This window comes from Onychostoma macrolepis, chromosome 04 (genome assembly GCF_012432095.1).
Source record: "Onychostoma macrolepis isolate SWU-2019 chromosome 04, ASM1243209v1, whole genome shotgun sequence".
NCBI lineage: Eukaryota > Metazoa > Chordata > Actinopteri > Cypriniformes > Cyprinidae > Onychostoma > Onychostoma macrolepis.
The window spans coordinates 32,899,250-32,926,811 of record NC_081158.1 but is presented as its reverse complement, the minus strand read 5'-3'; the positions used below and the strand labels follow the sequence as shown (position 1 = coordinate 32,926,811).

Below are 27,562 nucleotides of genomic sequence, written 5' to 3'. Positions count from 1 at the left end.
AGCATCAAAACTTCTACAGAAAGCCTGGAGGGAAAATGCATGCGAACGTTACACACTCCAGCACCAGATGCAATAAAAGAGCGCATTGATGAGATCATTAGAACGAAACCCCTCGAAGCCCAACTCGCCCTATAATCTGTCCGAAAGATCAATGCTGGCCTTTATCAAGTTACAGCAGATTAGAGGAGGAATTTCTCAATCTAGCTGCGGCGAGCTGGAAATCAAAGACGCCTCGGATGCGAGAGGCTTTATTGGTTTGAAACTGGCCGCTGTATTCATTGAGTGCATCTGAAGGAGCTGCTTGTGCTTTACGGCTCCCTGCCGTGACACTCTAGCGACGTACACGACTGGAGTGATCGCAAACAATCTGGGCCAAAATACACAACCCCATGTGTTCGGGCCAGGACCGAGGAGACGAGCGGCAGACAGTGTGTGGGAGGAAGAGAGAAAATGGAAAAATGGTAAGAAAACTGGTGGGTCTGAGCTTGAACTTGAAAGAGTCGTTAGCAATCAGATATCAAAAGTATCGGTATTAAAAAAAAATAAAACGTTAAATAAAATATTAAAATAAATAAAATTTAAATAATAATCGAACAATAAATCACAAAAAAAGTTAAAATATTCAAAAATAATAAAAAGAACATTTTTTTAATTATCATTATTATTATTATTATTATTATTCACTAAACAAACGCCAGTGAAACTGCATGATTTTCAATTAAATTGATGCCACAGCAAATAATAATAATACATAAATAATAGAACAATTTAATATAAAAGTTTAATTAAATAATATAGTAATAAAAATTATTATTATTATTGTAAAATATCTACAAAGTTAAATTGAATATTGAAATAAATAATATTTAAATAATAAAAGAACAAACAAAAAAATCAAATAAAGTAATGAATAACAATAAGAAAAAAAATTATTACAAGAAAACAATATTAAAATGAAATTACTACTATAAAAATACTACGACTACTACTAATATTAATACTAATATAATTATAATTCATATTATTAACACCTGTGAATTTACACAATTCTCAACACCAATACCATTCTAATCAAATAATAATAGTAATATTAACCACAACAGTACCTACAAGAAAAAGAGAAAACCATTCACTGCGTTAACTCTTTTCTGGGTTACTTTATAAAGCAAGCAATGCTCAATAGTATGTTTGATTACGCTGAGATATTAAAGTTTATATTGGGAACTGTGCAGTTTTACTGTCGACTATTGAAACCTTGGTATCACTGCAGTCTGTATCATAAAAAAACCCTAATGTCAGACGCAAGCTGCTGGCAACGGCTCTGGAAGGTTTAAACTTGCAGCTCGCAGCTCTGTTCTGTTATTTGTATTTCTGACAATCATCTGTAAGTGTTACGCTTTCGCTGTAATAAGCTCCCCAGAGTCGTGGTGGTCAGGTGACGTTGCTTAGCGCTAAAATTATCTCTGCTCCATTTCTGCCTGAGATTTCACAATTATTTTTGTCACCACGAACGCTGATGTCTTTTCGACTCATTTCAGGAAAAATCAGCTAACAGGGACTGTTTCCATAGACTATTATAACTGCTGCTTTGGTGAGAGTAATTAACTTTTCCTTAGTTTGCATAGTTCTTCAAGCAGATCTCATTTCCAGCAGTCAAGCATGCATATCCAGAGTAGCGTACAAACACAAATAAGCAAAAAACACAGGTCTTTCTTCAACTACGTGCAATATCATGCCTAAGGGGTGGATTTTATTACTAAAATAAATAAATTAACACTCCTTCCTCCTCCTTAGGTAAGGTCACGTTAAAACTACTCTGGAAACTTTTTACAACACCTGTAATCATTAATATCATATCAAAAGTCTGTTATGTACAGAATGTATTGCTTTACCTTTGTCCCAAACCCAGACATTAATAATAATAATAATAATAATAATAATAGGAAAAATACATTGATCATTTCAGTATTTGTGTGAAAACTATTTGTTAATTGACACATTTTGACAATCATTTCCACCACAAAATATTTGGTTTGTTCAAAAGGGATCAATTTTTTTTTTTTTAAGTGAAAAAATTAAATAAAATGGAGCTGGATGTATTTAGAGTTGTATAAATACATTTTATTTTAGATCATGTCACATAAATATGTAAATTAATTAATTTTTTTGGTTTTCATAAATTGTTTTCATTCAACTTAAAAATATAGCCAAGATTATAGATTAAATTAAACATAAAATGTAGACAAAAATGTAAATAAATAAAATTGTTAATTTTTATAATCATCTACCCCCGTTTTCAAAATAAAGGTATAAATGCATGCTAAGTTGAAGAAAGGCCTAATATTTGAAGCAAACAGGCTATACCAAACAATACCACCAGGGTTATAGACTCGGACGTCAACACAATAGCACAGACTATCAGGTCAACAAGACTAGCTAGTTATGGTCACAGTGAGATTTTCTACATTCAAAACAGACCTTGTGATTGCCAGAAACAATATTATCTGCTCACAGTGGCTTTCTGATTCTCCGTCTCCTTCCTAATTTATTATTTAGGCCTATTGGGCTAACAATTATTTATTGTTTATCACAAGACAATCCGGGAAACCTCTAACAAATAAAAGAATAAGAAATGACATAAAATCTCATTATTTGTCAAAAGCATGTTCATAAATGAAGATATTAAACAACTGTAGCAACAAAACGGGCAGAAAATGCAACCAGGCATCAACTAACCCTGCAATGCAATCACTGGTTAGACTGACTTGATTTACTGCATCAGTGGATACAAACTAAGAGATGTGTTTATTTATCTCCATCACCATGATCAAATATATTGCAACTGACATGTTTGACACCGACATTTCCAGCTTAATGGGCGGCTAAGTGGCTAGCTGTCATTTAAACAATTAAAACGGTGTTAAATATAAATGCATTAAGGAGCCCCAAAAGCATTTCACAAGTAAAATGCTGTTAAATTTGACCCTGCAGAGAGCGTTTAACGACACGGGCTTGATTCTGCTAACAGACTGGGCCTTCCGCCACAAACAGGGCCGGATCCAGTGCTCAGCTGTGTGAAAAACCTCCCAGCGGGAGGATTTCTGGCTCCGAACCAAGCCCAGGTTGTCCATCGGCTCCTGTGCTCTGCTCATCCTCTTTTCTATCCGCTTTTATCACCTCGCACCAAATGGGTTTAGCACGTTAGGTAACCTCATTAGTGCAAGGCAGTCCTGGGCTGAGCCGCGCATTAGCAGAAGATCGTCTGGAGGAACCGCAAGATCTGCTGTCGAACAACAAGATGCATGTTTAGACATGCACACATACAAAAGACACAGCACCTGCAATGACTGGAATAGCAAACAACTCAATATTTTTGTATTCAAAAAGCTAGGATGCTGTTTTGAATCCTGCTACAGTCGCTCAATTCAGTCACTCAAACACAGCTACTTAATTCCTGAATGAATTAGTGGTGTTGAACAAACTGGTTTAATGAATGATTCAAAGAATCACTGAAAAATACAGAGCACTTATTCATTCAAAATTCAATCATGAACAAATGAGCTGAATAAATCATTCAATGATTCACTTATAAATGGTCACTTGATTCGCTCCTGAATGAATTGGAATGCTGTTGAACAAATCAGTGTAGCGAATGAATCAATGATTCACTCAAATACCTGAATGAATCGGAATTCAATGTATCACCTTATTAATTCTTGAACAAATCACTGTTGTTGAACAAATCAGTTGAGTGAATTAATCAATGACTCAAAACACATACATTTGATTCAATTTTAACAAATCAATTTTCATGAACAAATAAGCTGAACGAATCATTCAGTGACTCACTTACAAATGGACACTTGTTTCACTCCTGAATGAATGGTGGTGTTGAACGAATTGGTTGAATGAATGATTCAATGATCAGTACAAAAACAACCAATTTGTTCATTCAGGTTTCACTGATTCACTTAAACACAGTTACTTGATTTGATTTTGAATGAATCAGTTATTATGAGCAAAAGGGAAGAATGAATGTCAGTATTTTTGAACAAATCTATTGAATAAATGATTCAAAGACTCACCCATAGATAGTCACTTATCACACCACCACCTGCACATAACTTATGGCAATTCAATGTATCATAATAATAACAGACAAAGTAGGCTAATAGTTTATTCTGCTATAACAGAGATGTCTTCTCCTAAAGGCTTAACTATTAGTGATTCACTACACCTAACCAAAAAGAGGCCTCATGTTGTTGACCCTGCCACTCACAGATGAGTCAATACTCAACTACAGCAACGCAACGCACCTCACCGCAAACCAGCCACATTACAACTGTAGACACCTATTACTCCAGACTGGTTTTACAAATTCATACAGCCATTCCCAGCCAGTACCACCCTACTTTTAAGAGCAACATCCATGTTTTAATGTCTCTAAGAGGCATCTGACTATGTAGGATGATTATAAAAACTGACAGGTGAATTATTAATAGGGTTAAAAAAAAAAAAAAAAAGCGCCTAGTGTGAGGCAAGGCCTCAAAGAAAAAAAGGAAATGACTGAGATTTCATCCAGACTTCTTCCTGTGTGACTGCAAAGTGTTTGAATGCGCAACAGCAGACTAGCTGTTTCATATACTGACTAACAAGGTGCAAGGCAAATGGACATCAGAGCCAGAACACACCTTACTGATCAATGCAAACTAAATCAGTGTTACACATGTGCGGCTTATTCACAGCTCGAGGAAGTCAGGGTCGCCTCACAAAGTGCCATTTTCTGAGAGCCAAATGAAAGTATGGTGGCAATTACCACATCAAACATCTGAACACTGCCCAGCTTTTTGTTTGAGCTTTGAGAGCCCAGAGCTGCATGCTAGAAATGCAATATTGCTAATATTACTACAACTTTCAAACCGGGAGAAGGTTTACATGAACAACGCAAGATAGCTCCATGCAAACTGCCTGTAAACCACCATCACATATGCTAGGCCTGCAAATCTGCTGGTGCATTGATGCTATAGCCCTTTAAAGTAATCACATAAGCGCATAGTGTGGGGATAGAGAACCTGAGAGATTCAGATCAGATTAACACAGAAATGACATGTCCTATCCACCGGCGTCCCCTCTTCTTCTTGTTTGGCTAAAGAGAAAAATGCTAATCCAGACCGTGACCCCTTTGGCTTCGTGACACAGTGTGGTCACGGTGGAACTAGTCTTGCTTGGCAAAACTTCTTGGGTAAATGGTGTTTTGTAGTCCCAACGTTAATATGCAGTGCAGCGCTTGGCAAGACTAGGCGAGACGGCGCTGGGTGCAGATCTGATGTGCTTTAATGAGGCTGGCGCAGTGCACGTGGTGAAATATTTAAGCGGGAAACGTTACTGGGGTTCCATACACGTGCTTTGATGATGTTCTCCGCTGGAGGTGAGGTCATTGCATGGTGCCACGGGGAGAATGAGTCATCCCCTGGATGAACAGGGGGATTGTGGGTGTGTGTGGAAGTTCTGGGGTAATTCAAGAGTTAGGAAGATCTGACAGACCTCTGGAGAGCCTCCAGGTGAGTATGTGCGACAGTATTCAACATAATTTATCAGAGTAACTGCACACGGCGATGCACAGCACGTCTAAGACTTATGCATAAGCCAGAGCCAACTTAGCTTAAAAGTAGTTTAGGTTTCACAACTTGCTGCGTAAATAATCTAAAAATCACCCAAGGGCATGGCTCACTATGTTATACCACATATAACCACACGCTTGTCAATGCAGGCTGCATGCAAAAACAACAAGCAAGAGTAATAAGAATAGTTAGATTTCTGAACAAATGACTCTTTAGGTCGGTTCTTTTAATAATCAACTTATACTTTCAGTGATGTCGCTCCCAAAATGACATGTTTTGTATATTTCAGGTTTGTGAAACTTACTGTACTCTTACTAAAAGACTGGTTTAGTTTAGGGATACAAAAACACCTCTATTACTAAGTAATACATTTTTAAGCAAGTATTTTTAAAGTATAAGCAACTAGCAATGCCCAAGCAATACCCATGTAGAACATCTTAGCAAACACCAAGCAGCTCCAAAATGAGATCGGTCAAGTGTTAGCATGACCTTGAAGCTTCGCATGCTCATCAGAGATGTAGGCATCTTGCACACTCCCTCTAATTTGTTGTTCAACCACAACCTGACAGTAATTCATGTAGCCTGAAAATTCTAATTAAATCAAGTAGAAAAAAAATGTTGAGGGTAAATGGAAAAGGGGGCTAGGAAAGACAGACGGGGGTTCGTGAAAGAGCTGTAAATCACATCATTATAAACATCTCCTCCCCTATTTTCCATTCAGTCCATGATTAAGACAGTAATTCAGCAAATCTCATTACTCCAGTTTAAAGGAGCAGCAACTCGCCATGAACACTTCATTAGAGTCAAGAATTTGAGCTATCGGCAACAAACCAAGCTACCAAGTTTAGATTTTATTTTAAACAAGTGAGGCCACACAAGACCACATCGCCATCCATCAACCTAACAGAACGTCCTAAGGAGATCACCGCAAATGCAGTGCACATTCGTGCCGAGGTCACGGTAATCTACTAGACCTCAATGCAATTAAAACATCATGCCTCCACACCACCTTACCAGCACATCTGCTTCATATTAGCACCGGGGTCGCGTCCACACCGCTCCTGTGAATGCAAAAGCTCTCGTAGTGTCGGACAACCAGGGCTGTGGATCAGTAAATGGTGCTATCATGCCACCCTCCGCATACTGCAAAGACTGGATTAAGCATGGGATTATCTACTAGGAGAGATTAATGTTAGGGTGGCCACATTTGTCAAGCTCAGAGGCGGCGTTACGATGGGACGTCCCTTTTTCTGGGAAAACACTAAGATTGGAATCAAGAGATTTTACTGTTTACTTCAGTTATCTAAAGTGGAAGGATTGCATGTTTCTCAATATGCAAAAGAGGTCAGATTTTTTGGATGAGCTGGGACTTGTTTTTATTGTCGGATTAGAGAATGGCAACATTTGCATGCATTTTGGATTCAAAATAGCATGCAGTGACAGTGGTCACGCTCAGCCTTTTCAGCTGCAGAGGAGGACAATCCTACGAAATTCTGGGTTTTGGTGGCAGCAGATACACTGACGATTGAGAGCATCACAAGAGTGCTTTAGAAAATTCCCAAACAAAGCTAAAAAACCTTGTTGCCAACATTGGGATTATGAATCCATAAGTCAGCCAACATCCCCTGATCATCTAATCCTCGCAGTATATTCCGTTACCCATCTATCCTTTGCCTGTTCTTCAGCACTGGCAAAAATAAACACAATGACATTCTCTGGAGTAGGCCAAATGATTGGATGAAATCTAGTACTCTGAGCTGGAAGAATGCCTTCCGGAGAAATTTATGAGTCTCACATGGATAGCTGCATCACAGCTAATGCATCCTCTTGTATGTGCAGGAACCCACAAATATGCCTCAGTTGGCTTCTCTCGTTATTACAGTCCGATGGGAATGGAGTGCCAAACAGGAAGTGGTCGGAATTACTAGAAGAGGGGACTATTTGGAAATCTGGAAGCGGGAGGGAAGTGCTTGACTTTAAAGCCAGCCAAAACGGACTAGGTCTGCATCAGCTGTTTTGCTGCGGTAGGTGCATGACTCCGCTGTGAGGTCATGTGCGAGTTCTGGCAGAGAGATTTGTTGTCCTCTGGAAAAGATCCTGGAGCTGGTGTTGTTTTGCCATGGCCGTGGGCTTCATCCCATTCTTTGCTGTCGATTGAACGAGATGGTATGGGTTCACTCATTGAACAGGTTCACTCAAGGGTTAAAGGGATAATTCACCCAAAAATGAAAATTCTGTCATTAATCACTCTCCCTCAAGTCATTCCAAAGCCGTAATACCTTTGTTCATCTTCGGAACACAAATTAAGATATTTTTGATGAAATCCGGAGCTTTCTGACTCTGCATAGACAGCAACGAAAATACCATGTTCAAGACTCAGAAAGGTAGTAAGGACATCCTTAAAATAGTCCATGTGATGATATTTTTGTTTTCTGTGCACACAAAAAGTATTCTCGTAGCTTTTATAAAATTAAGGTTGAACCACTGATTTTAACAATGTCCTCACTACCTTTCTGGGCCTTGAACGTGTCAGTTGTGTGTCAGATAGCTCTCAAATTTCTTCAAAAATATCTTAATTTGTGTTCCGAAGATGAACGAAGGTCTTACGGGTTTGGAACGACATGAGGCTGAGTAATTAATGACAGAATTTTCATTTTTGGGTGAACTATCCCTTTAACAAGAACACTCATAAAGGGAACAGAGAAAGGTGTAGCGTTTGCAAGACTCTCCATGCAGAAGCGCTTATTAGGCAGATTAAAATTTCACAGCTGATTACATCATCAGCTTGACACAACAGTCAATTATTCTGACATTTATGCAGTCTGCTCTGACTCACATAACGGTAATAGATGGGAAGGAATGGCAAGGTGCTTCTCAGACAATTTGCTGCATTTCCACTCTCCAGCAACGTACAGCGTTTATATTCATTTCAGTAATGTAGGAGATTTTCGACTGAACTTCTTCAGAGTACAGAAACCTGTACAAAGCAGCTATAGAGAGGTTGTACTTAATTACAGTTGATCCTCGGGTCCCTGTGGAAACCAGGAGGGCGTCCAATCCGAGATGTGAAAGCTCAGGTCAGTGAACATGGCCTGGCTGGGCGTCTCGAGAAGAAGAAAGTCAATTTCAGCTGCAGATAAACCAGATGCTTTGGGAAATAGTGTGTGCATTTGGTGAATGCTAATGTCTTCGAACAAGGTTTTCATGGAGTCAGACTTGATTTGTGGGTTGAACTAGAATAAACAGTGGCAGAGTTTCCGTTTGGCTGTCGATTGGGCCTCCTGGATCAATGCTTCCTGATACCACAGCCACTGTTAATATCCTCTGATCGTATGTATTGGTTTCTACCAGAAGATTGGGTGGCGTCCAAAACTGTGTTTTAGTGTTCATTGTAAAAGGGAGCAAAAATTTAATTTTCATCCTTTTTAAAGTGCCAGCTGGCAGCCGTTTCAATGGCGGCATGAGAGAAAAAGAGCTGAAAATACATGCAGCATGAATATAGATTGTTTGGAAATACGACATCCGTTATCGTGAGAGCTCTCGCACTACACATCAGGAACAGGAAACACATTACTCTGATTCTTTTGGCATCCACCCCAACTTCCTTTGGATCAGAGGGCGGTCAACTTATCTTGGGAGTGGCGGTAAATTACGCCAGACCACAACCCAAGTGAGACAGATGTTTTGAAGAGGATCATTTTACATGTTACCCAATTCAAAAATCACATTTAAGGTCTCACACAAGAAACACTCCTTCAGCAGTGCTTAATGATAAGGATTTTTTCAGCCAGTTGTTTTTACTCGCCCTGGCAATGATTTTACAGGCCACACCTAAAAAGAAGGAATTTTACACACTTTATTTATTTGTTATATCTGCTTGATACTATTAGTATATTTTTCTTTCCAAAAAGAGCATATACAGATTATTCATTGCAATTTGTGTTTTAATTCAAAACATTACATGCTTTGCCAAATGATGCTGTCTATGACTTTTAGGCAATTTTTACCATTTTTGACAAAACCAAGATAACATTCTTGATGATAAATGAGCAGAATTTGTAATAATAATTTAGATTACATCACAGAAAACCAAACATTTAAAGTTTGCAAGAAGTAAAAATTAGTCTACAAAGCCAACAAAACTTTCTCATTGACCCAGACCTTCATATCCTTCCTTATTGTTGAGCCTTAATCAGAAAACACAAATGAAATAGAAAATTGCACAGTCAACCATTGAAAAATTAAAACTGTCATTATTTACTCAGCCTCATGTGGCTCCAAACCTGTCAAATTTTCTATCTTTTGTAAAAGGAAAAAGGAATTATTTTGCAGAATGTGCTGGCTTCTCTTTTCCACACAACAAAAAGTAAATACAAATTGATGTTGAGCTCCAAAAAACGACAATAAAAACAGAGCTCATATGCACCATATTACAAGTCTTGATATGATTCCTATGACAGGTTTGACATCAAAAGTCAGTTCTCGTGATCGATCTCCACTGATCTCAAACCAGCCATGACGTGCCATATTTAAACATTCAAACCCCTTTCATGTTGTACAAAAGCAGAAAAGCGGCATGATGGTGTAGTATAAATGACAGAAGTTTCATTTTTTGGGTGAACCATTTCGATAAACGCCACATTTGCAAGATCCTGCAACAAAAGCATTGCTGTGAGGACAGACCTCAAAGAAAAGCAACATCTTCTGCGCCAGTTTGACACCACACTAAATCACCACTAAGAGAGACAGAGCTTGACTTGATACTGTATCTCTCAAGTCTCACGGCCCTTTCATGCACCTTTCACCGTATTCTTATCTCTCTCGGGACGGAGTCTAAGCCGAATAGCGTGAAACATTCTGTATGTCCCGGCGATAGAGCCATGGGACTAGTGGACTGAGGGAAGCTGTGGCATCCGCTGAGGTCACTCAAGGTCAGTCGCCTCCATTGTCTGGTTCAATCTGTGCAGTGTTCGACAATTCACGAGAGACGCTCGCTGATCCGACCACCATGCGGATTAATGTGATACATTTGTTTGGTTTAGGCTCGGAAAGACAAATTAAAAGCATCAGGCGCAAATTAATATACTTTTGCAGAGTCAATTAGATTAATGATGTCGCTACTGGTTCAGGTTGACCTTTACACGCCTTCCTGTTAGAAACTGGTTATTGGCTTAAACAGACACAGGCGTGTGAATAACCTCTGAATGCTCACCGGTCGGGTTGTAAATCATGCTTGTTATTGAAAATAAAGCTGTTGTTGAAATACCGCGAAGCGACTAAATTATGTCATTGGATGTCCTTGTACGCTATCTTCTGCTGCTTTCAGAAGCCTGTTTACAAATGTATAATAAAACGCCAGAGGACATAAATATGTTAGTACAGGGAATACAGAGAAATGCACTGCACCAGACAAAAGCAATGAATTTTGTTTGGAAAGCACAGCACAATAAATGGGTCTACTGTGTGCTACAGCACGATTAACATGCAACAGATGTTATAATGCAAAAAATAAATAAATAAATTCTTACTAAAAATCTCCAATATATTGTAAAATTTAAATATTGAATTTTGTGTTAATGTAGGCAACTGGTATAATCTTTCATTTAAAAGTAGAAAATGATATGAATGCAGACAAAAATAAATTAAAAAGAGAAACGAAAGAAAAAACAAGTAAAGAAAATAAAATACTTTTAAAAAGAAAAATAATAAATTATAAAAACTGAAAATACAATAAATGAAAAAAAAATAGAAGAAAACAAAAGAAAAAAAACAAATATGAAAAATAGGGCAAAAATAAAGATTTTTTTTTTAAATAAATGAAAGATTAAAAAAAAAAATTTAAAAATAGGATGGATAGATGGAAGGAATATTGCAAGAATCACAACACCTACTAAACATGCTATAGTTTTAATTCAAGCCTTCACACTAAGAAAAACAAATCAAAAGCACCTTGAATTTGTTCAATATCATGGTAGCTGTTTCATTTTCTCCTCAGCCTTTCCTCACAGATCTGATAACAGCCATCAGACAGCACATCTCAACCGTCGGCATCAGCGAGTGTGCTCTTATCACGGCGCAAAGACAACAAAATGGGAATGTCATGACAGACCGGCTTGCTGAAGAGAGAAGATGTGAATAGACTAGTAAAAAGTACTGGGACTCCCAAAACCCAAACGCTGCAGCCCTCCATCATTTGCGATACTCTGCACAGATTACAGCCACTAACACACAAACAGACGAATGGAGGACGGTCAGAAACAGCCAATCATACTACAGGACGTTACTAAAAGACATTACGATACTGCAAGAGAGAAACATTCAGGGGTGTGTTTCTGCATTTACAGGGATCACATATTATTTGACTACGGCTATCAATCTGCTTATTATTATATCATAAACAACTTGTCAGTGGATCATTTGTAAAAAAATAAATAAATAAATAAAATAAAAATATTGGGCAAACTTAAAAGTAGGGCTGGGTATCGAGTTCGATACTTTTTAGGCACCGACCGAATTGCCTCGATACCATCGAGTATTGAGAAACGTCATGTCATTCGGTACCAAATTTCGATACCTAAGGGGTTAATCTCATCAACATCAGTGAGGCAATAAGCCTGCAGCACTAGGTTTGTTCGACTAGAAGCGACACGGCGCAGATCGATCAGTGTTTGACATCCGCGAGAGCAATTCGAAAGCCTACGGAGCAGTCTGCTCTCCATATCGCACGGTTTTGTTTACTACACACAGACTGAAGCACGCGTGACGCTTGCGGTGATTTCAGTGTCTGCCGTCTCACTAAATGAGGACATAAACACATGAATAACATCTCCAGAACTGCTCTGAGAGTCACTTCTTTAGCATTTTACCGTTTGAGTAAAACTAGCGTCATCAGAACTGTAAAGGTATTCACGGCAACCCGTCAAAATAAAAGTTCAGTTTAACTTGGAAGACTGGCAGAAATACATTACTATTGTTCAGCAGAATGTATACATACTGTTACTACTAGGCTACTATTAAAATTATTACAACTTTTTTTTTTAAGTAATAATCACACAACATTTCTTCCATGTTTTAATTTTAATAGCCAAAATAAAGAAATAATCTTTGATTTTCAATAATTTAAAGATAAATGAAATTAATGTTTTATGCCTTCATTTGAAAAACAGAACACAGAATTTCTGAGGAAAAAGGCTATTTTAAGAATAATTTTGAATAAACTAAGTTTTTATGCATTCAAATAATTAGACATACTACACCAGAATTTAACAACAATAAAACATATGGTGAAAGAAAATAAAACACCCACTTATGAAAGTGGATAAAGATTATTTGCACTGATTTATTGTGTTGGATATATTTTGTTCCTTTGTGCAGTGGCTCGGGAGATTAGGCTTTGAGTCTGTAAAAATGTCAACAAGCTGAAAAAATAAAAACCTAAGTTTTTTTGAGATAATGTAATCTTGTTAAAACTTATTTCATAAAATTGCCATTGAAAAAAGTATCGTTCAGGAACTGGTATCGAACTCAAGGTATCGGTATCGAAAAAATTTAAACGATACCCAGCCCTACTTTAGTTTAAGGCAACCAGCTTCAGCAGATTTTTGAGTTCTCTCAACTTCTTGTTTTAAGTTTATACAACAAAAAGTTGATAAATTTCCTAAACAAATAAGTTGAGAAAACTCAAAAATCTGCTGAAGCTGGTTGCCTTAAACTTTTAAGTTGTTTTTTTCTTTTTTTACAGTGTGGCTACTACACTGTAAACGAAGTCCTAGTGTTAATTTTGTCGTTTAAATTTAATATTTGTTAATGACACATTTCTTGATTCCATAAACAATAATGATGACATAATAATTAAATAATTTTAGTTAAAGCATACTGTTGACAACGAAATTAATGCCTCAAGATAATGTTGTTTTCCAACATTTTTGTCCAGAATAATCAATAATTCATAATAAATATGAAAAATAAATATGAATATTTGGTAACACTACTTAAACGCTTGAAATATAATGCATTACATCAATTTATTTTTAATGCATTAATTGTGTCTTGTAACGCACCTTATAATGCATTATATTATCTCATGAATACTTTTAACCACAGGTATAATACATTTACAATGATACTCATTTATGTATAATGCATTAAAACACATGACAAACAAACCTTCACATATTGTAATGCATTTTATCTTTGGTTACAATTACTTGTGAAAAAATACAATGCATTACAACCTAGATTATGAACACCTTTATAATGTATTATACATAAAGGCTTTAAGTAAAGTGTTACCAATATTTTCATAAATAAATTTGAATATTTGGTTTAATTTTGCTCCTTTTCATCAACTAAAACGATGAAAATTTTAACCAGATGAAGTTGACTAAAATGAGTAAACATGAAATGACAAAACATTGATTAATATCCGTCATCAGAATGTGTAATACAAACATTGAAAAATGAGCATTGAGAAGCCATAATTAAGCTATCACTTCTACCAGCCTTTCAAAAGAGATATCTAACCAAAAATAAATAAATAAAAAATGAACAGGCTAAATAACTAGCCTATAAACTTTTATTGCACAAAACTATCAAAGTCCTACAAAATAAGTAGCTCCCAACATCCAGCAGTTTATTAAGCCTTTCTTTCTGCAAACTCGTTTGGAAAGGAGTGGCACGCCGTGAAGAAACCGCACTATACTCCAGAAAAATACTGGCCTTTAATTTCCCCACAACACCTAATAAACCTGCAGATTCTGCATAATCACAGGGACATTGATCGCAGCAGGCAACCTGAAGCACGACAGTGACTGTTTTGAAATGCATTGTTGAAGGTGGTGTTTTGCACACAAGCAGTCGTAGCGGCGCTGCTTTAAATGCCTATTAGCATGCAACAGAAACACTCAAAGAAGCAGCATGTCTCAACTGTTCGAGAATTGAGTCTCCCTTTCAACGTGCCCCCACTGAAAATATCGAACTCAGCAGTCAACCTCAATAATTGACTAGTTGTTGGATGCATCTACCATCTCTAATTTTCTTCAGTTATATCCTACAAATCTATTGCACACCTCTATACAAACGTGCAACTAAAACAATAATACAAATAAAGATCTACATCAGAAGTGCAGGAAGATCTTACAAAAGAACCGCTGGCAAAATGAGAGAAAAATAAACTCAACCTTTGTATTTTGTGGCAAGGCACTAAACTAACATACAAAACCCCTCATTCATGCATCGGTACAAAAGCAGCAGCTGTTTGATGTGTATTTGCTTAATGCGATCACAGTCTGGGAGTGTAGAGTTCAATGGCATCAGGAATGATGTGAACAAGCAGGATTGAGGAGTGGCAGCGAGTGCCAAGAGCCTAGAAATGCTGTATTAAGGCAAGAGAAATAAAGGTGGTCAATGTGAAATGAATGTATTATATTTTATGTTTAAAATAATTTAAATTTAATACATTTTTATTTTATTAATGCTACTAAATTTTATTTATGGATAGTTACGATACATTTGTTACCCTTTTGAGTATAGACCTGAAAATGAAATCTCCAAGTTAAACTTTTTGTAAACACTTGGTAGATTATTGCTGAAGTAAAAAAACGTGAAAGTGAAACTAAAAAAAATATATAGTTATAGAAGTTAATTATTTGGAGAAATTCAAAAATACTATTATAATATTTATTTTATATGACAAATATTTTCCAAAACATCTCTTGCATCAAAACTGCGTGAAAAATCAAAGGCAAAAATTTAAACAAGCTGTGTTCCAAAGTTGAGGTTGATAATCGGTTAAGACATAAATTTTGCATTACATGTTTTCAGAAATGTTGTGTTTAATAAATGTAATCTAATTAAAAATACACTAATTTTCACACACTTCCAGAAAATAAATCTGAACATTAGATAAAGCCAGGTTAGAGTAAAAGTTTTTACAGAAGGGATTTTGGGTCTCTCTTTTTTTAAAATCACTCGATCGATCAGAAAATACTGTCAACAGACAGAAAAAAAATGCATTTTCACATTATATTGTTAAATACATGTTAAATATATAACAAGTGGATGACATATCAACAAACCCCTCAGTAAAAAAACCTTCAGAATATAGAGAGGAATAAAACTGTTATGCGTGGTGTATGTAAGTGCTGTTGAAGTGGAGATGAAAACTCGTTTTAAGAAAACATCCTACTGTAATTGAAATGTACAGAAGCAAATAGATAAAGTTCAATGATAAACACTTCAATGCGTATTTTAAATGCTTTCTTTACACTAGCCTAAAGATGTTATGGAAGCAAAATAGCCTGAAATCTCAAAATTGACCCATGTTTTTGCCTGTAGCATCTAGCCTTAAGGAAAAACCCGAAGCAGCCGTGAATGACAGTGTAAACAAATGACAGTGTCGTCAAAACGGCGGATAAGTGAATCTACTGTCGTATCCGTCAGGAGAAGGATGGGCGGCCGGTGCTATTGAATCACACCGCACGACGCGCCGAGCAGGAGAGCGAGATAAAACAGGTTGTGCTGCGGAAAGAGGCCGCATGCAGCGAGGAAACGCTGGGAAAACGTCTGCATCACCTGCTCGATCATGGTCAAGCACTAACAACAAAGAGAGCCAGGCACCGGTGGCACAATGCGCACACTGAGCGCGAGACCTGAGACGCGTTCTTGTTGTCTAATGAGTACCATGAGCGAACGATCGCCGCTGGCGTCTTGTTAAAATTTCAGAGAAACGTGTGGCCCAGTGGGCTAACCCAGAAAGCCATGCTCGGTCGCCCAAGTCGGAGGAGCACTGATCCATCCGTTTAAACGTCTATCCTGACCCCATCTGAGATATGAATCATGGCTCCGCGTCAGCAAAATCTGAGGCTGCGGAGAGTGTCCGGCCGCTGACTATGAATTAATGAGCACTCCATCATCTCCCAAGCTGCCATCTACCCATTCATTTAGCAGCCCACTCATACAAATCATCCGAAGCCGATATTAAGTGTCTAACAGCTGAGTAACCCATCCACTGGCATCTGGAACAGTGCTGTCACCGAGCTAAATACTACAACCCAAGGCCCTTCTTACAAACCTGGGAGGAACTGAATTGGACATTGGGGGTTTGTTAATGTAGATCTTTAATGTAACTTTTACCAAGAATGAGTTTTCTGGTTACCCGATGGGTGGTTCTGGTGCCCGATAAAAGCTTGTGTTCTTTGTTTACAAGAGGGATGCATAAAAAAATATGAAAAAAAAAAATGGACTTAAACACTTTTATTGCATAACAGACATTTTATCTTGGAGAAAAAGCATCATGCATGCGAAACTATTCAAGTTTTATCGTATAATCATGTTTACCACATGACAGCTTGTAGAGCATAGATATCTCATGTAGAGTCACACTAATTTGTGTATGTTAAGTGCAATATATCAAATCAAAATAAAGCTAATCTTTCAGTTTCAGCCATAATGTTTGATTTTGGTGCATAACAAGTACAAATTTTGTGGCCAAAACTACAGAAAACATATCATAATACAGAAATTGAGAAAAAGCATGTGAAATTGTTCTGTTTTTAACAACACAATTATTCCATTTTTTATATATATTAGCATATTTATTATATAACAGCTTGTTAGAAATTGTCAATATCATGTCAATATCTCATTTCAGAGTCTACTATTACGCCATTAGCAGAATTGATTGTTTTTTCCAAACAAACACTAATTATAAATGTAATAATTCCAGTTTCAGTGCTGCATTTTTTTGTTTTTTTTGTTTTTGATGCATCATTAGTTTCTGGGCCAGAAAGATTAGCTCCTCAGTGACTAATGTCTTAAACCAACTGGCTATGTGAGAAAATGTCCAGCTAAAAACTAGAGGAGACAGACCATAACACCTGGCTGAAAATACTGCATAAACGTCAACAGAGAGAAAAAGCATGTACGAAATTATAGATTTTTTGCATATTTACCAAACTACAGCTTGTTACAATTGATCTATATCTCATTACAGATGAGTCACAGTAAATAGATAAAGTGTAATCACTAAAATATATTATATAACATTAACAGAATTGGTTGTTTCCAAACAAAGGCTGACAGAAAACATATTTTTCGGTTTCAGCCAAATTCATTTTAGAGCATTACTATTTTCCAATGAATAAAAGACATTTCTGGACTGGAAAAATTGGCTCTGCAATGGCCAATTTTGTAAACTGGTTGCAAACCAAGAAGAAAAAAAGCAAAACATCACGAGACTGATAATACAAAATTAAACAGATCGCTCCAGTTAAAATCAACAAAGCCGTTGAGACTGGAAAAGCACAACTTGGCGCTATTCAGATGAACAAGCTGCAAAACAACTTCACCTGTTTTATTTATTTTAAGTGTAACTTTTAAATAAATTCCAAGCGTTGAATCAAAGCCAGTTTGGACGGCATTAAGAAAATTAAATCGAATGAGAAATTAAAACATGTTTACTACAATTAAAACTCAAAGACTACAATGATGAGCCATGTTTGTTTAAGGTCAGGTTACGCAGAAACATAGCGACATTATCTCTCAACCCACAAGTCTGTCAAAATGAGAGCCAATTCTGAGACGAGCACCAAAACCATTTCAGTCCAAAAGGAGTTGCTTTATCCAATTAGAGCAGTCGAAGAAAAGTTTATATGCAGTCAAAGCCAAACTCTGTTATTTTGCACTGGAATCACTTGAGTGCTGAACTGAGCTGTCAGCGCCTGGCTCGTGTGTCAAAACAATCAGAGGGCCAAGCGTCATTTACCCTTTCACACCATTTCTACTCACCCCATGGCTCTCAGAACGAGCGAACGAGAGCAAGAGTGAGAGAGGGAAGCGGGCCCCACATGATTCGACAGTCATAGGAAGCATTAGGAAGCTTTCCATCACTGTGGACCCACTCCACCCATCCATCGACCCACTTAACTGTCCTAAAACCACAGCATCTCACGTTACTGCTGCTATGGAAACGAGGAAACGCTCACACAGAGACGGCGAGTGACGCACACACAACTAAGCATGTGAGGACCATGAGAGGCATTTCATTCAACAGCATCCCTGCCGAGGTGGAAACACCTGCAACGGAATGAGCGATGTTTTGATTGGATACTGTCCATGCCTTCCTTTTGTTCATTTTTTAATCACATCCACCAAAACCTACAGTTTATAACAGTTACAGTCAGGTTGCTAAATCACTATTTAACTAGTAAATCTTTACAGAAGCCTTGTCTAATTCGGTTCAGGACGAATGTCCGATTTTTAACGGCGTTGGTTTCAGAAGTATTTTTCCTGTTCATTTTTTTCCATAGGGATAAAAAAATAATAAATAAATGATTAAACATTACAAATCTACAAAATTAAAATGACAAAACTTTGATTTTATGTAAATAAATTTTAATATTTGAATATGAATTTTACTATTTGGGGAAAATAATTTTTAAAAAAAAGACAAATTAATGGCTTTAATGAGAGAGAGAGAACTACAATCCCCAGATGCATTGTGAATAAAATTATAAAAAATAAAAACAATAGAGAAAAATAAAAGTAGCAAGCAATATTTTCACATTTATTTCAAAAGATGGATATAGATGTAACTACTCAAGAAGTTTGATTGGCTCGATTACGCCATTCGCAGTGTTTAATGGGAGTGGGCGGTTCTTTTGGCACAAGCTGTTGTTTTGATTATCTGATTGGTGGAGATTCTTTTGTAGAATCATGGGTAATGTAGTTTTTCACCAGAAATTCAACTGTTAAACAATTAAATATAAATTATTTTAAATAATGTGAGTTAAATGGCTTTAACAAATGTATATACTATTAATTAACCTTATAGTTTCAAGCAGGTCTGTGTTTAGTTTGTAAATTATTGTTAAAAATCAATTCCTCTATAGAGAAAACTGGGGATTTTCAACTGTGACAGCAAAGTGACAGCATGTGACAAGCTTGATGCATCGCCATGGAAATGGAATTTTGTACATTCTAAAAATGTTGTCATTTAAAAAATCAGTTTGAATATTCTAAACTTGTGTGTGAAAAGGTTAAAGGTCAAGTCATTCCAATTCCCAATAGGGACACTAAACAAAAGTCAATTTTGTCTGCCATTGTTCAAACAAACAGACGGTCAGTGGTTAAGCCAGTGTTGCTAAGACCCATCTAACATCTACACAACACAAACAGATGCGCACACACACAAACACAAAACAGCACATTCGGAAAGAGCATGCCACAGTTGAATAAGTGACCTTTGCAACTTTCCTCTCTCTCCACACATTGCTCCATTTATTTCCCACTCCAGTCAGAAACGCCCCAGAAAAAAACAGTCAGATTGCATCTCTAAAACAAGTACACTTAAATAACATCACATAAAAGGTTATTCCATCCAGTCAGATGCACTCTCGTTGAGAGTAACCTCTGCCAGTCTTTGGAGTGCGTGTTATTTCACCGCATTCCCCCTTTAATTTGCAACACAAGGCATGAACGAGACGCGGGGAGGGAGCTCATCCTCCGCCTCTTGTCACGCTGCCCAATCTGCGGCCTGTTAGGCAGTAGGCGGAAACTAATGACCAACATGAGCGTCAACATGAGCGTCTTCATGAGCTGTTTATTTTGCAGCATTCCCAAGATGCTGGAACAGCTGCCAAGCAAAAACAGAAAAAAAAAGAGAAGCCATCTTCACCTAGCCACACACAAAAGCGGCCTTTCAATCGCTGCGACGGCCAGCGCAACCTCTGCTTCACACACCGCTCCAGATGTAGACCACAGGTCATCTGCTTCACCATCTCAATTATTAGTCATCTTCCTTTTCAAAGAGCACTGGAGAAAGAAAAAGGGTTCGTTGGTAGCGCTCCGGAAGTAAATATCCCATTCATTGTGTCCATCGAGAAACTGATATTTAGTGATAATGCAAAAGAAAAAAATTTTCTGTAGAAGCCACAAGTCGATGTGATTTAAAAAAAAAAAATAAAATAAAATTTCAGGTGCAGAATTGCACAAGATATTAATCCAAAAAAAAGATTAACCAATCAGAGTTTTTGCATCAGGTGATCGGCCACAAAAAAAAAAAAAAAAAAAAGTGAATAATATAATTTCATTTCTTTAAACCCTGAATATAACTATTTATGTATTTTAAAATATCTGAATATTATTTTATATGATAAATATATATGTGAAGATAAAATTATATATATTTATATTACATATTAAAATTTTACATTTTGTTATATTATTATATTATATGCAAAATATTGTGATATTTAGGCTATACATGAAGAGTTCATTTGCAAAAAGTGATAAACGACACTTTAAAAAAAAAGAGCTGATTTCCATACATTATTCTCCACATATAGCGTGATCTGAACCCCAAACACGTTTTGTCAAAAAAGCCGATATTGTCCACTTTCAAGGCATCGCGAGTTCATGTTTTACTGCAGAAGCCAACAAGCGCCCTTGTTTGTGAATAGAAGCCGATAAGCCCATTTTAGCGAATCAGCGCGCTGTATTCGGGTCAGGTGACAAGGCTACTTTCACTTTGAAAAGACATGAATAGTCAAAGCTGACTAGAAGTGATCGAGGATGGATCATTTCGACGAACTTGATGAACCTGTGATATCTTCTTTAGGGCTTAAAGGAAAGTAAAAGCTGAAACGTTTTCACTGAGCCTTGCAAAAGCAGCGCGTTACAATGGTGAGGGAAAAGCTTTGTGTATTGCGTGTAATCACATCCATACAGTTTATGATCACAACAACAACAACGTTTGTCAGGCATCTACATTGTCATCTGAGGAGATTACAAAGACCAAACGAGTGTTTTTTTTAAACTCTAAAACATGAAATGTGGAGTTATTTGCTAAAAAACCACTGTTGGAGTTATCTGATTTTGCTATAAAACAAACTTTTAATATGTAAAAAAAAAAAAAAAAAAACATACTTTCAATGAACTTTAATTACCTGTATTTGTTATTATTACTTATAACAACCCCACTGCAGTTTGATTGATATTACTTGGAATGCGCAATAAAAAAAAAACGTGATTTCTGAAAAAAAATTAAAATGGAGTTATCAGTTTTTGCAAATGAGCTCTTCATACATATACCTAGGGGGAGAAAAGAAAATATTTATATATAAAAATTAAAAAAAAAAAATTCTCCTCCCAGGTATTCACAAATATATTCTATTTCATACTTAGAATTAAATAATGGATTTTAAGTGAGCCAATCGATTCTAATACCCCAGGCAATGCAGCCTAGGTTAGTTTTCCTAAAGAACTATTTATTAAAGATTTTTTGAAGAAAATGTGGCCGCTCGCTGCCGTTCTCTTTTGGGACTAGAAAGTGTTGCGAATGCTCTGCATGGTGGCCACAGCAAAGCCTGCACTGAGCGTCCTCTGGCTAGCCGTGCTATTCCTGGGTGACACAGAAAAAGCCTCCTCACACACTGCAGTGCTTTTTAAGGAATTCTGACAGGCTTGAGCCAATGGATCAAACACCACAAGCCACTTGCTGCTCCCGGGCGTCGCTCCTTCATGACTCCCAGAGCGACTTTGTGCCAGTATAATGAATGAGCCCATATCACTCTTAATCTCTGGCCGGCCGCCATCTGCCGCTGCAGTAACATGAGCTAGCTCCACAATGGTCACTACGATCTCATCCTTCCGAGTTTCTCGTTTTGCACGTCTTGGATCAATATGAAGATCCAAAGGAACATTAGAAGTGAAAATGGTCTCTTTTCAAACAGCTCTGGGCCTCCAGGTATCATCAGCACAGTGGTAAAGGAGTCCAGGGAGTCTGTATGCAAACAATAATCCACAGAGACATAGTCATTACATCTGTCCAGCGCTGAGATTGCAGTTAGATCATCGTTCGCTGGCGTGTCCCAAGCAGACAGCATGCCCTCACACATCCAGAAAGGGTTGAGCTGTCAATCCTAACGTGATGAGATGCATCTCCTGAGTTTTAGCTCGAATCCCTGTGTCAAAATAGCCTCAAAAAGCCTCAGAGTTCAGCTCTGGAATGGGTTTGGAACAAATACTACAAAAGCACATACCATGCATACAAATTTTACACAAAAAGAACATAGGAGCCAATTAAACTGACTAATTTAAAGCAGAATTAGCCTAATTTTTCTCAGTATAATGGTCAAAATATCATCACTGCTAATTAGGGAGTTCAAAATATCAGCATCTGTAACAGCCCCATGTCTATTGACTGCAGACTGACTATAGTCACAAAAGATGACAAAACGAATGTGGAACAAGGCTTTGTGGTAAATTTCCAAAATGCAACTCAAAGCTTTCAGATGGAGGTTCAAAAGCTGCCCATTGATGACAATACATTCTTTGCACAATAAATCAAACAAATGATGACAAAATGAAATGATTTGCATGATCCTGCTACTGATAATCCAAGATAATCTAATAATATTGTTTTGGTCATGATAAGGGACAACTGACAAAGAAAATCAAGCAATGTTTGTAATGATAAACATTTAAATCAAACCTGGCAACCAATACAGAATGACTGATGCTAAGGATGTATATTAATGCATGTTTGGATATTAAAATGATATGGCCGCAAATACAAGCACACAAAAAAAAACTGCTGAAATTAACATTTCACAAACTATTTAATCAAAAACCACAAGTAGAAGTTATTAATCTGATAATATACAAATTATTGATGTAAATAATCCCAAACTGGGTAAATATCCCCATAATCAATCAAAATGACCACTTATTTACTGAAAAACCACAGAAAGATTTTGGAACTGGCACAAGTTGAGGTATTAATCTGATAAAATGTGAATTATTGATGCAAATAACCTCAAAATGGCCAAAGATGATCCCTAAACATCAACTGAAATGAACACTTATTTCACACATTATTTAATTAAAATCCACTAAAAATGTTGTAAATGGCACAAGCGGAAGGTAGTAATATGATAATATGCAAACCATCGATGCAAAATTATCTCAAAATATCCAAGTAAGATCCTAATAAACAATATAGCTAATTTTTAAACAAACTCACTGATTAAAATAGCCTTAAAAGGCGCATTCATCAATTTAAAAAGCCTGTTCAAGTCTAAAAATATCGATCGGCTCCTCTCCGCACCCAAATAAGCAAACCAAGTCCAGCTAAACGAATGAAAACCACATGAAGGGTGCAACAGATTTGTCTGAAACTACACTAGAGCTGTACAAACAAGGGTTAACATGATTCACTCGGTGGAAACCAACAAGTTGAGCCTGTTCAGCCAACAGAGCTTTGAATCACACGGTTCCTGTCAAGCCCTCCGTCACCCTCACGGTAATTACTTTTTTTCGTAAACGGGGGTGGGAAAGAGCTCTAATGACTCGTGTGTGCCTTCAGTGTGCGAGCGGAAGCATTTCTGGAAACGATATGGCATGAGTGTGAGTGTGTGTGTGTGTGTGTGTGTGTGTGTGTGTGAGGGGCGGCGATCTGAAATCACTGCCGCCACTGCTGCTGTCAAACAAGCAGGCGAGAGCGAAATATCCTCCTTCCGCCAGGAGCCGAACCTCCAACTCACTTGATAAAGCAGCGGGCTCCTTCGAACGTATATCCTTCTTCCCATCCGGTGGGTAAATCTGAAAAAGGACACAGGAGGACAATGAGCTTTGCATGCAAAAAGCATCTTCTAGAGTGACTGGCTGCACATCTCTCATCGTGCCAGTGATCTGCAGTGCTGTTCAATGCCCACAAGCACTGCTCGCATCCCTATACTGCAGATCAACATGTCTCATACAGTTGTTTTGTCTCTTAACGGTGACAAAAAAACTGCTAAGGCTTTCATAACGCAACTGTGGAAGTTTTAAAATAGAGTGTTTTGAGGAATGCAAAGCTTCTCCTGCAAGCTGTCAAACGACCCTGACGAGTGCAGCAACAATGACAGCTGTCAATCAAAAGCCTAAAAGACCATGCAACCTTTCAGAAACGTGAGCGCAGGTGTGCTGCATGCATGCAACGCAACGCAACGCAACGCGAACGCAATGACATTGAGCGCGTCGCGTTCTGCCACAGCTGCGGCTCCGCAGCTGCATTGATTGCGTTTCTGCTCATGCGGATTTTTTTTCCCCCGTTAAAAGCCTCTTACCTGGAGTTTTTCTGTGCCCTGTAATGACGGCTTCTCCCGTGACTGGATGCAGCCAGGTTGTGCTCTTCGCTTCTTCACTGTTGGGTGAGAGAGAAAAAAGGGGGGAAGAGAAGGTGAAAAAACAACCGACGAGAGGCATTCGACTCGAACCGAGCCCAAACTTTCCATCCCGCTGATATTTACTTGATAAAGAAGACGCGTCCGTCGCGGGTCACGCCGTAACTCCATGAGGAAGGCAGGCAAGACAGCCACTCTGGATTGAGGTCCGCCGCCATGTCTGAGCACTGAGAGCAGCGCTCGAGCTGCGCGCCTCCGACCCACTCGCGCGTACTCGGGATTCCTTAGCAACGGTGTCCAGGGCGCAGGCGGGAGAAGCGCCTCTGGGGGCGGGGCGTACACGCGGACCAATGACGTGACGCGCAGACGCGATTTATTTATTTCGTATTTAAATGACTTTCCTATTTACGTTAGCCAGCTTTATTTGTGTTTTGTGCTCACAGAATATAATAAAGATTGAGTTTATTGTCAATGATAAACAATTCAAAAGTTTTGGGTTCTTATTGTAGTACCTTACGAAGATTTTTATTTTTATTTTTATAAAAGCTCTCAAAGCTTATTCTGTCATTTCTTGTGAATATTAAATGCAACTATCAAAATAAAGTTAGGTTAACAATAAATAAATAAACAAACAAATAAATAAATAGCCTACAATACATTGATTTATAGAAAATATCCATACCAAATAAAAACGTTTATGTACTACCTTAATAATAATAATAATGTATGTATGTTTTTAATATGCTGCATTGAATTGATCTCGAAAACGAAAATCTAAACTTGGGTGTCAAGTATGCTTTTTTCTTTCTTTCTTTTTTTTTTTTTCAATCAATGTGAAATTTAGCTGGCAAAGTTTAACAACAAATTCAAAACCCTTATCTTTGGCGTCTTTGTAATTTATTGTCTTTCAGTGTGAAAATAATAAATCGTAACAGTGAACAGTAAATACATAATTCACAGTTTCTCCCCCAAAATACATCACAATCAATAAAACAGTCTTTGATCATCAGAAATCATTAAAGTCAAAATATTTATCAACCACAGTTAAAATGACTCGAGATACAAATGTTGACAAAAAAATATATATGCTATTAAACAGACAAGTATTACAGTATTAACAATACAAATTGTATTTATTTATTTATTTATTTAGGGGGGATCCAATATCAAATTTAACTATTTGTAATCATTTATTTTTTGCTTTGCCATCAACAAGGTGAGAATTTGTACTTTTGATGTTGTTGTTATTACAATCATGACAATCACTATATAAATGGATAATAATTAAAATAATAATAATAATAATGAAATAATTGGATGGATTTCATGGGGAAAAAACAACTTAAAGTCAAAAGAACATGTAAATGAAAATTTACAAATTTACTTTCAGACATTACATTTTTACTGGGAAATATGTATGTTTAACATTTAATTTGGACTTCTGGCTTTATTCTCTATTCTAAATACACATTTATACAGCACACTAAATGTGCTGTATAGTAGTATTTTGTAAATACTACTAAATGTGCTGTATAGTAGTAGTATTTGCAAAAACACATGGCATTACGATATATGTTTTTCTATTCACTGCACATTTTAAATGTCTCATGTTCACACTTTCACAGGTTTGAATAATGTGCTGAACTCATGCAATGCTAACCGTGTTACACAAAACTATAGATGTTCTTACCATTCAGAGCGCTTCCTTCAGGTCAGTCTTCAGATAGTATGAGTGTGAGAGGATGATGATGATGATGGTGGTAAGCGTTTAGTTCTCGTCTCACCCGAGTGTCTGACCCTGATCTGAACTCATAATAGAGTCTTTATTCTTAAATATGTGTCCAGACGCTGAACGACCTTCTAGCAGTGCCCTCGTCTCTAAACCAGCTATAAATCCACCCAATTAGTAATCCAGGCTGACCAAAGGGGCTTAAAACAGATTAGCACTGGTGTCTACAAGACTGGAGTCTGGTGCAGAGTTTTCTTAGATTATTTTACAAATACCATATTCAACATTTGATCATTTTTGGTAACCACAATTTCACAGGTTGCATATAAAATTGCAGGAAAAAGAAAAAAAAAAGAAGTGTGCAAAAGTTGCTTAGATGTTCTGAGTGGTTTCTAGTATCTAGTCTGTCATTTTTATTTATTTATTTATTTATTTATTTATTCTCTTATCATGAAAATCCTAAAATACAATCGATTAGAAAAATACACTATATTGCCAAAAGTATTGGAACACCCCCTTCTAATGAACAGGTTTGACTACTTTAGTAATTTCCATGAGTACAAATCTTAATGTTTAAGCATTCAATGATATTGTAGGGAATTGTGTGCTTCTAATGTTAAAGCAACAGTTTGGACAGGACTCTTTTCTATTCTAACATGACAATGCCTCTGTGAATAAGGCAAGGTTCAAAAAGAAATGATTGATTTAGTCAGTGTGGAAGAACTTGACTGCTCTGCAGAAAGCCAAGTCCTGATCCAAGCTGAACACCTCTGGTGTGACTTTAAATGCAGATCTTGAGCCAAAAACTCTTTACCAAACACCAATGACTTGTACATACTATATGGACAAACATATCAGGACACCCCCTTCTTTAGAACAGAAAAAGGCACTTCCAAAACTGTGGCAACAAAGATGGAAACATAATTCATGTATTTAAAAATTGTATTTCCATCTCTGTTGCAACAGTTTTGGAAGTGTCTAAAATGACTGTACCCATATGTACAAGTCATTGGTGTTTGGTAAAGAGCTTTTGGCTCAAGATCTGCATT

The 27,562-nt window shown here is 37.2% G+C and overlaps 1 protein-coding gene across 20 annotated transcripts in view; it reads right to left on the bottom strand.

Annotated features, from left to right (window-relative positions):
* plekha5 (pleckstrin homology domain containing, family A member 5) overlaps positions 1 to 25,126 on the bottom strand; it is a 165,129-nt gene extending 140,003 nt beyond the window's left edge. For 9 of the 20 annotated variants that reach the window (XM_058773570.1, XM_058773571.1, XM_058773572.1 and 6 more), the window contains exons 1-3: positions 24,911 to 25,078; positions 24,728 to 24,804; positions 24,164 to 24,221 (exon numbers count right to left, since the gene is read on the bottom strand). In XM_058773570.1, coding sequence (XP_058629553.1) covers positions 24,164 to 24,221; positions 24,728 to 24,804; positions 24,911 to 25,002 — 227 coding nt within the window. In that variant the 5' untranslated portion in view covers positions 25,003 to 25,078. Of the gene's footprint in view, positions 1 to 24,163; positions 24,222 to 24,727; positions 24,805 to 24,910 lie in introns of all 20 variants that reach the window. The other 11 variants (XM_058773577.1, XM_058773579.1, XM_058773588.1 and 8 more) reach the window with 6 other exon arrangements.
* Between the last annotated feature and the right edge of the window lie 2,436 nt (positions 25,127 to 27,562).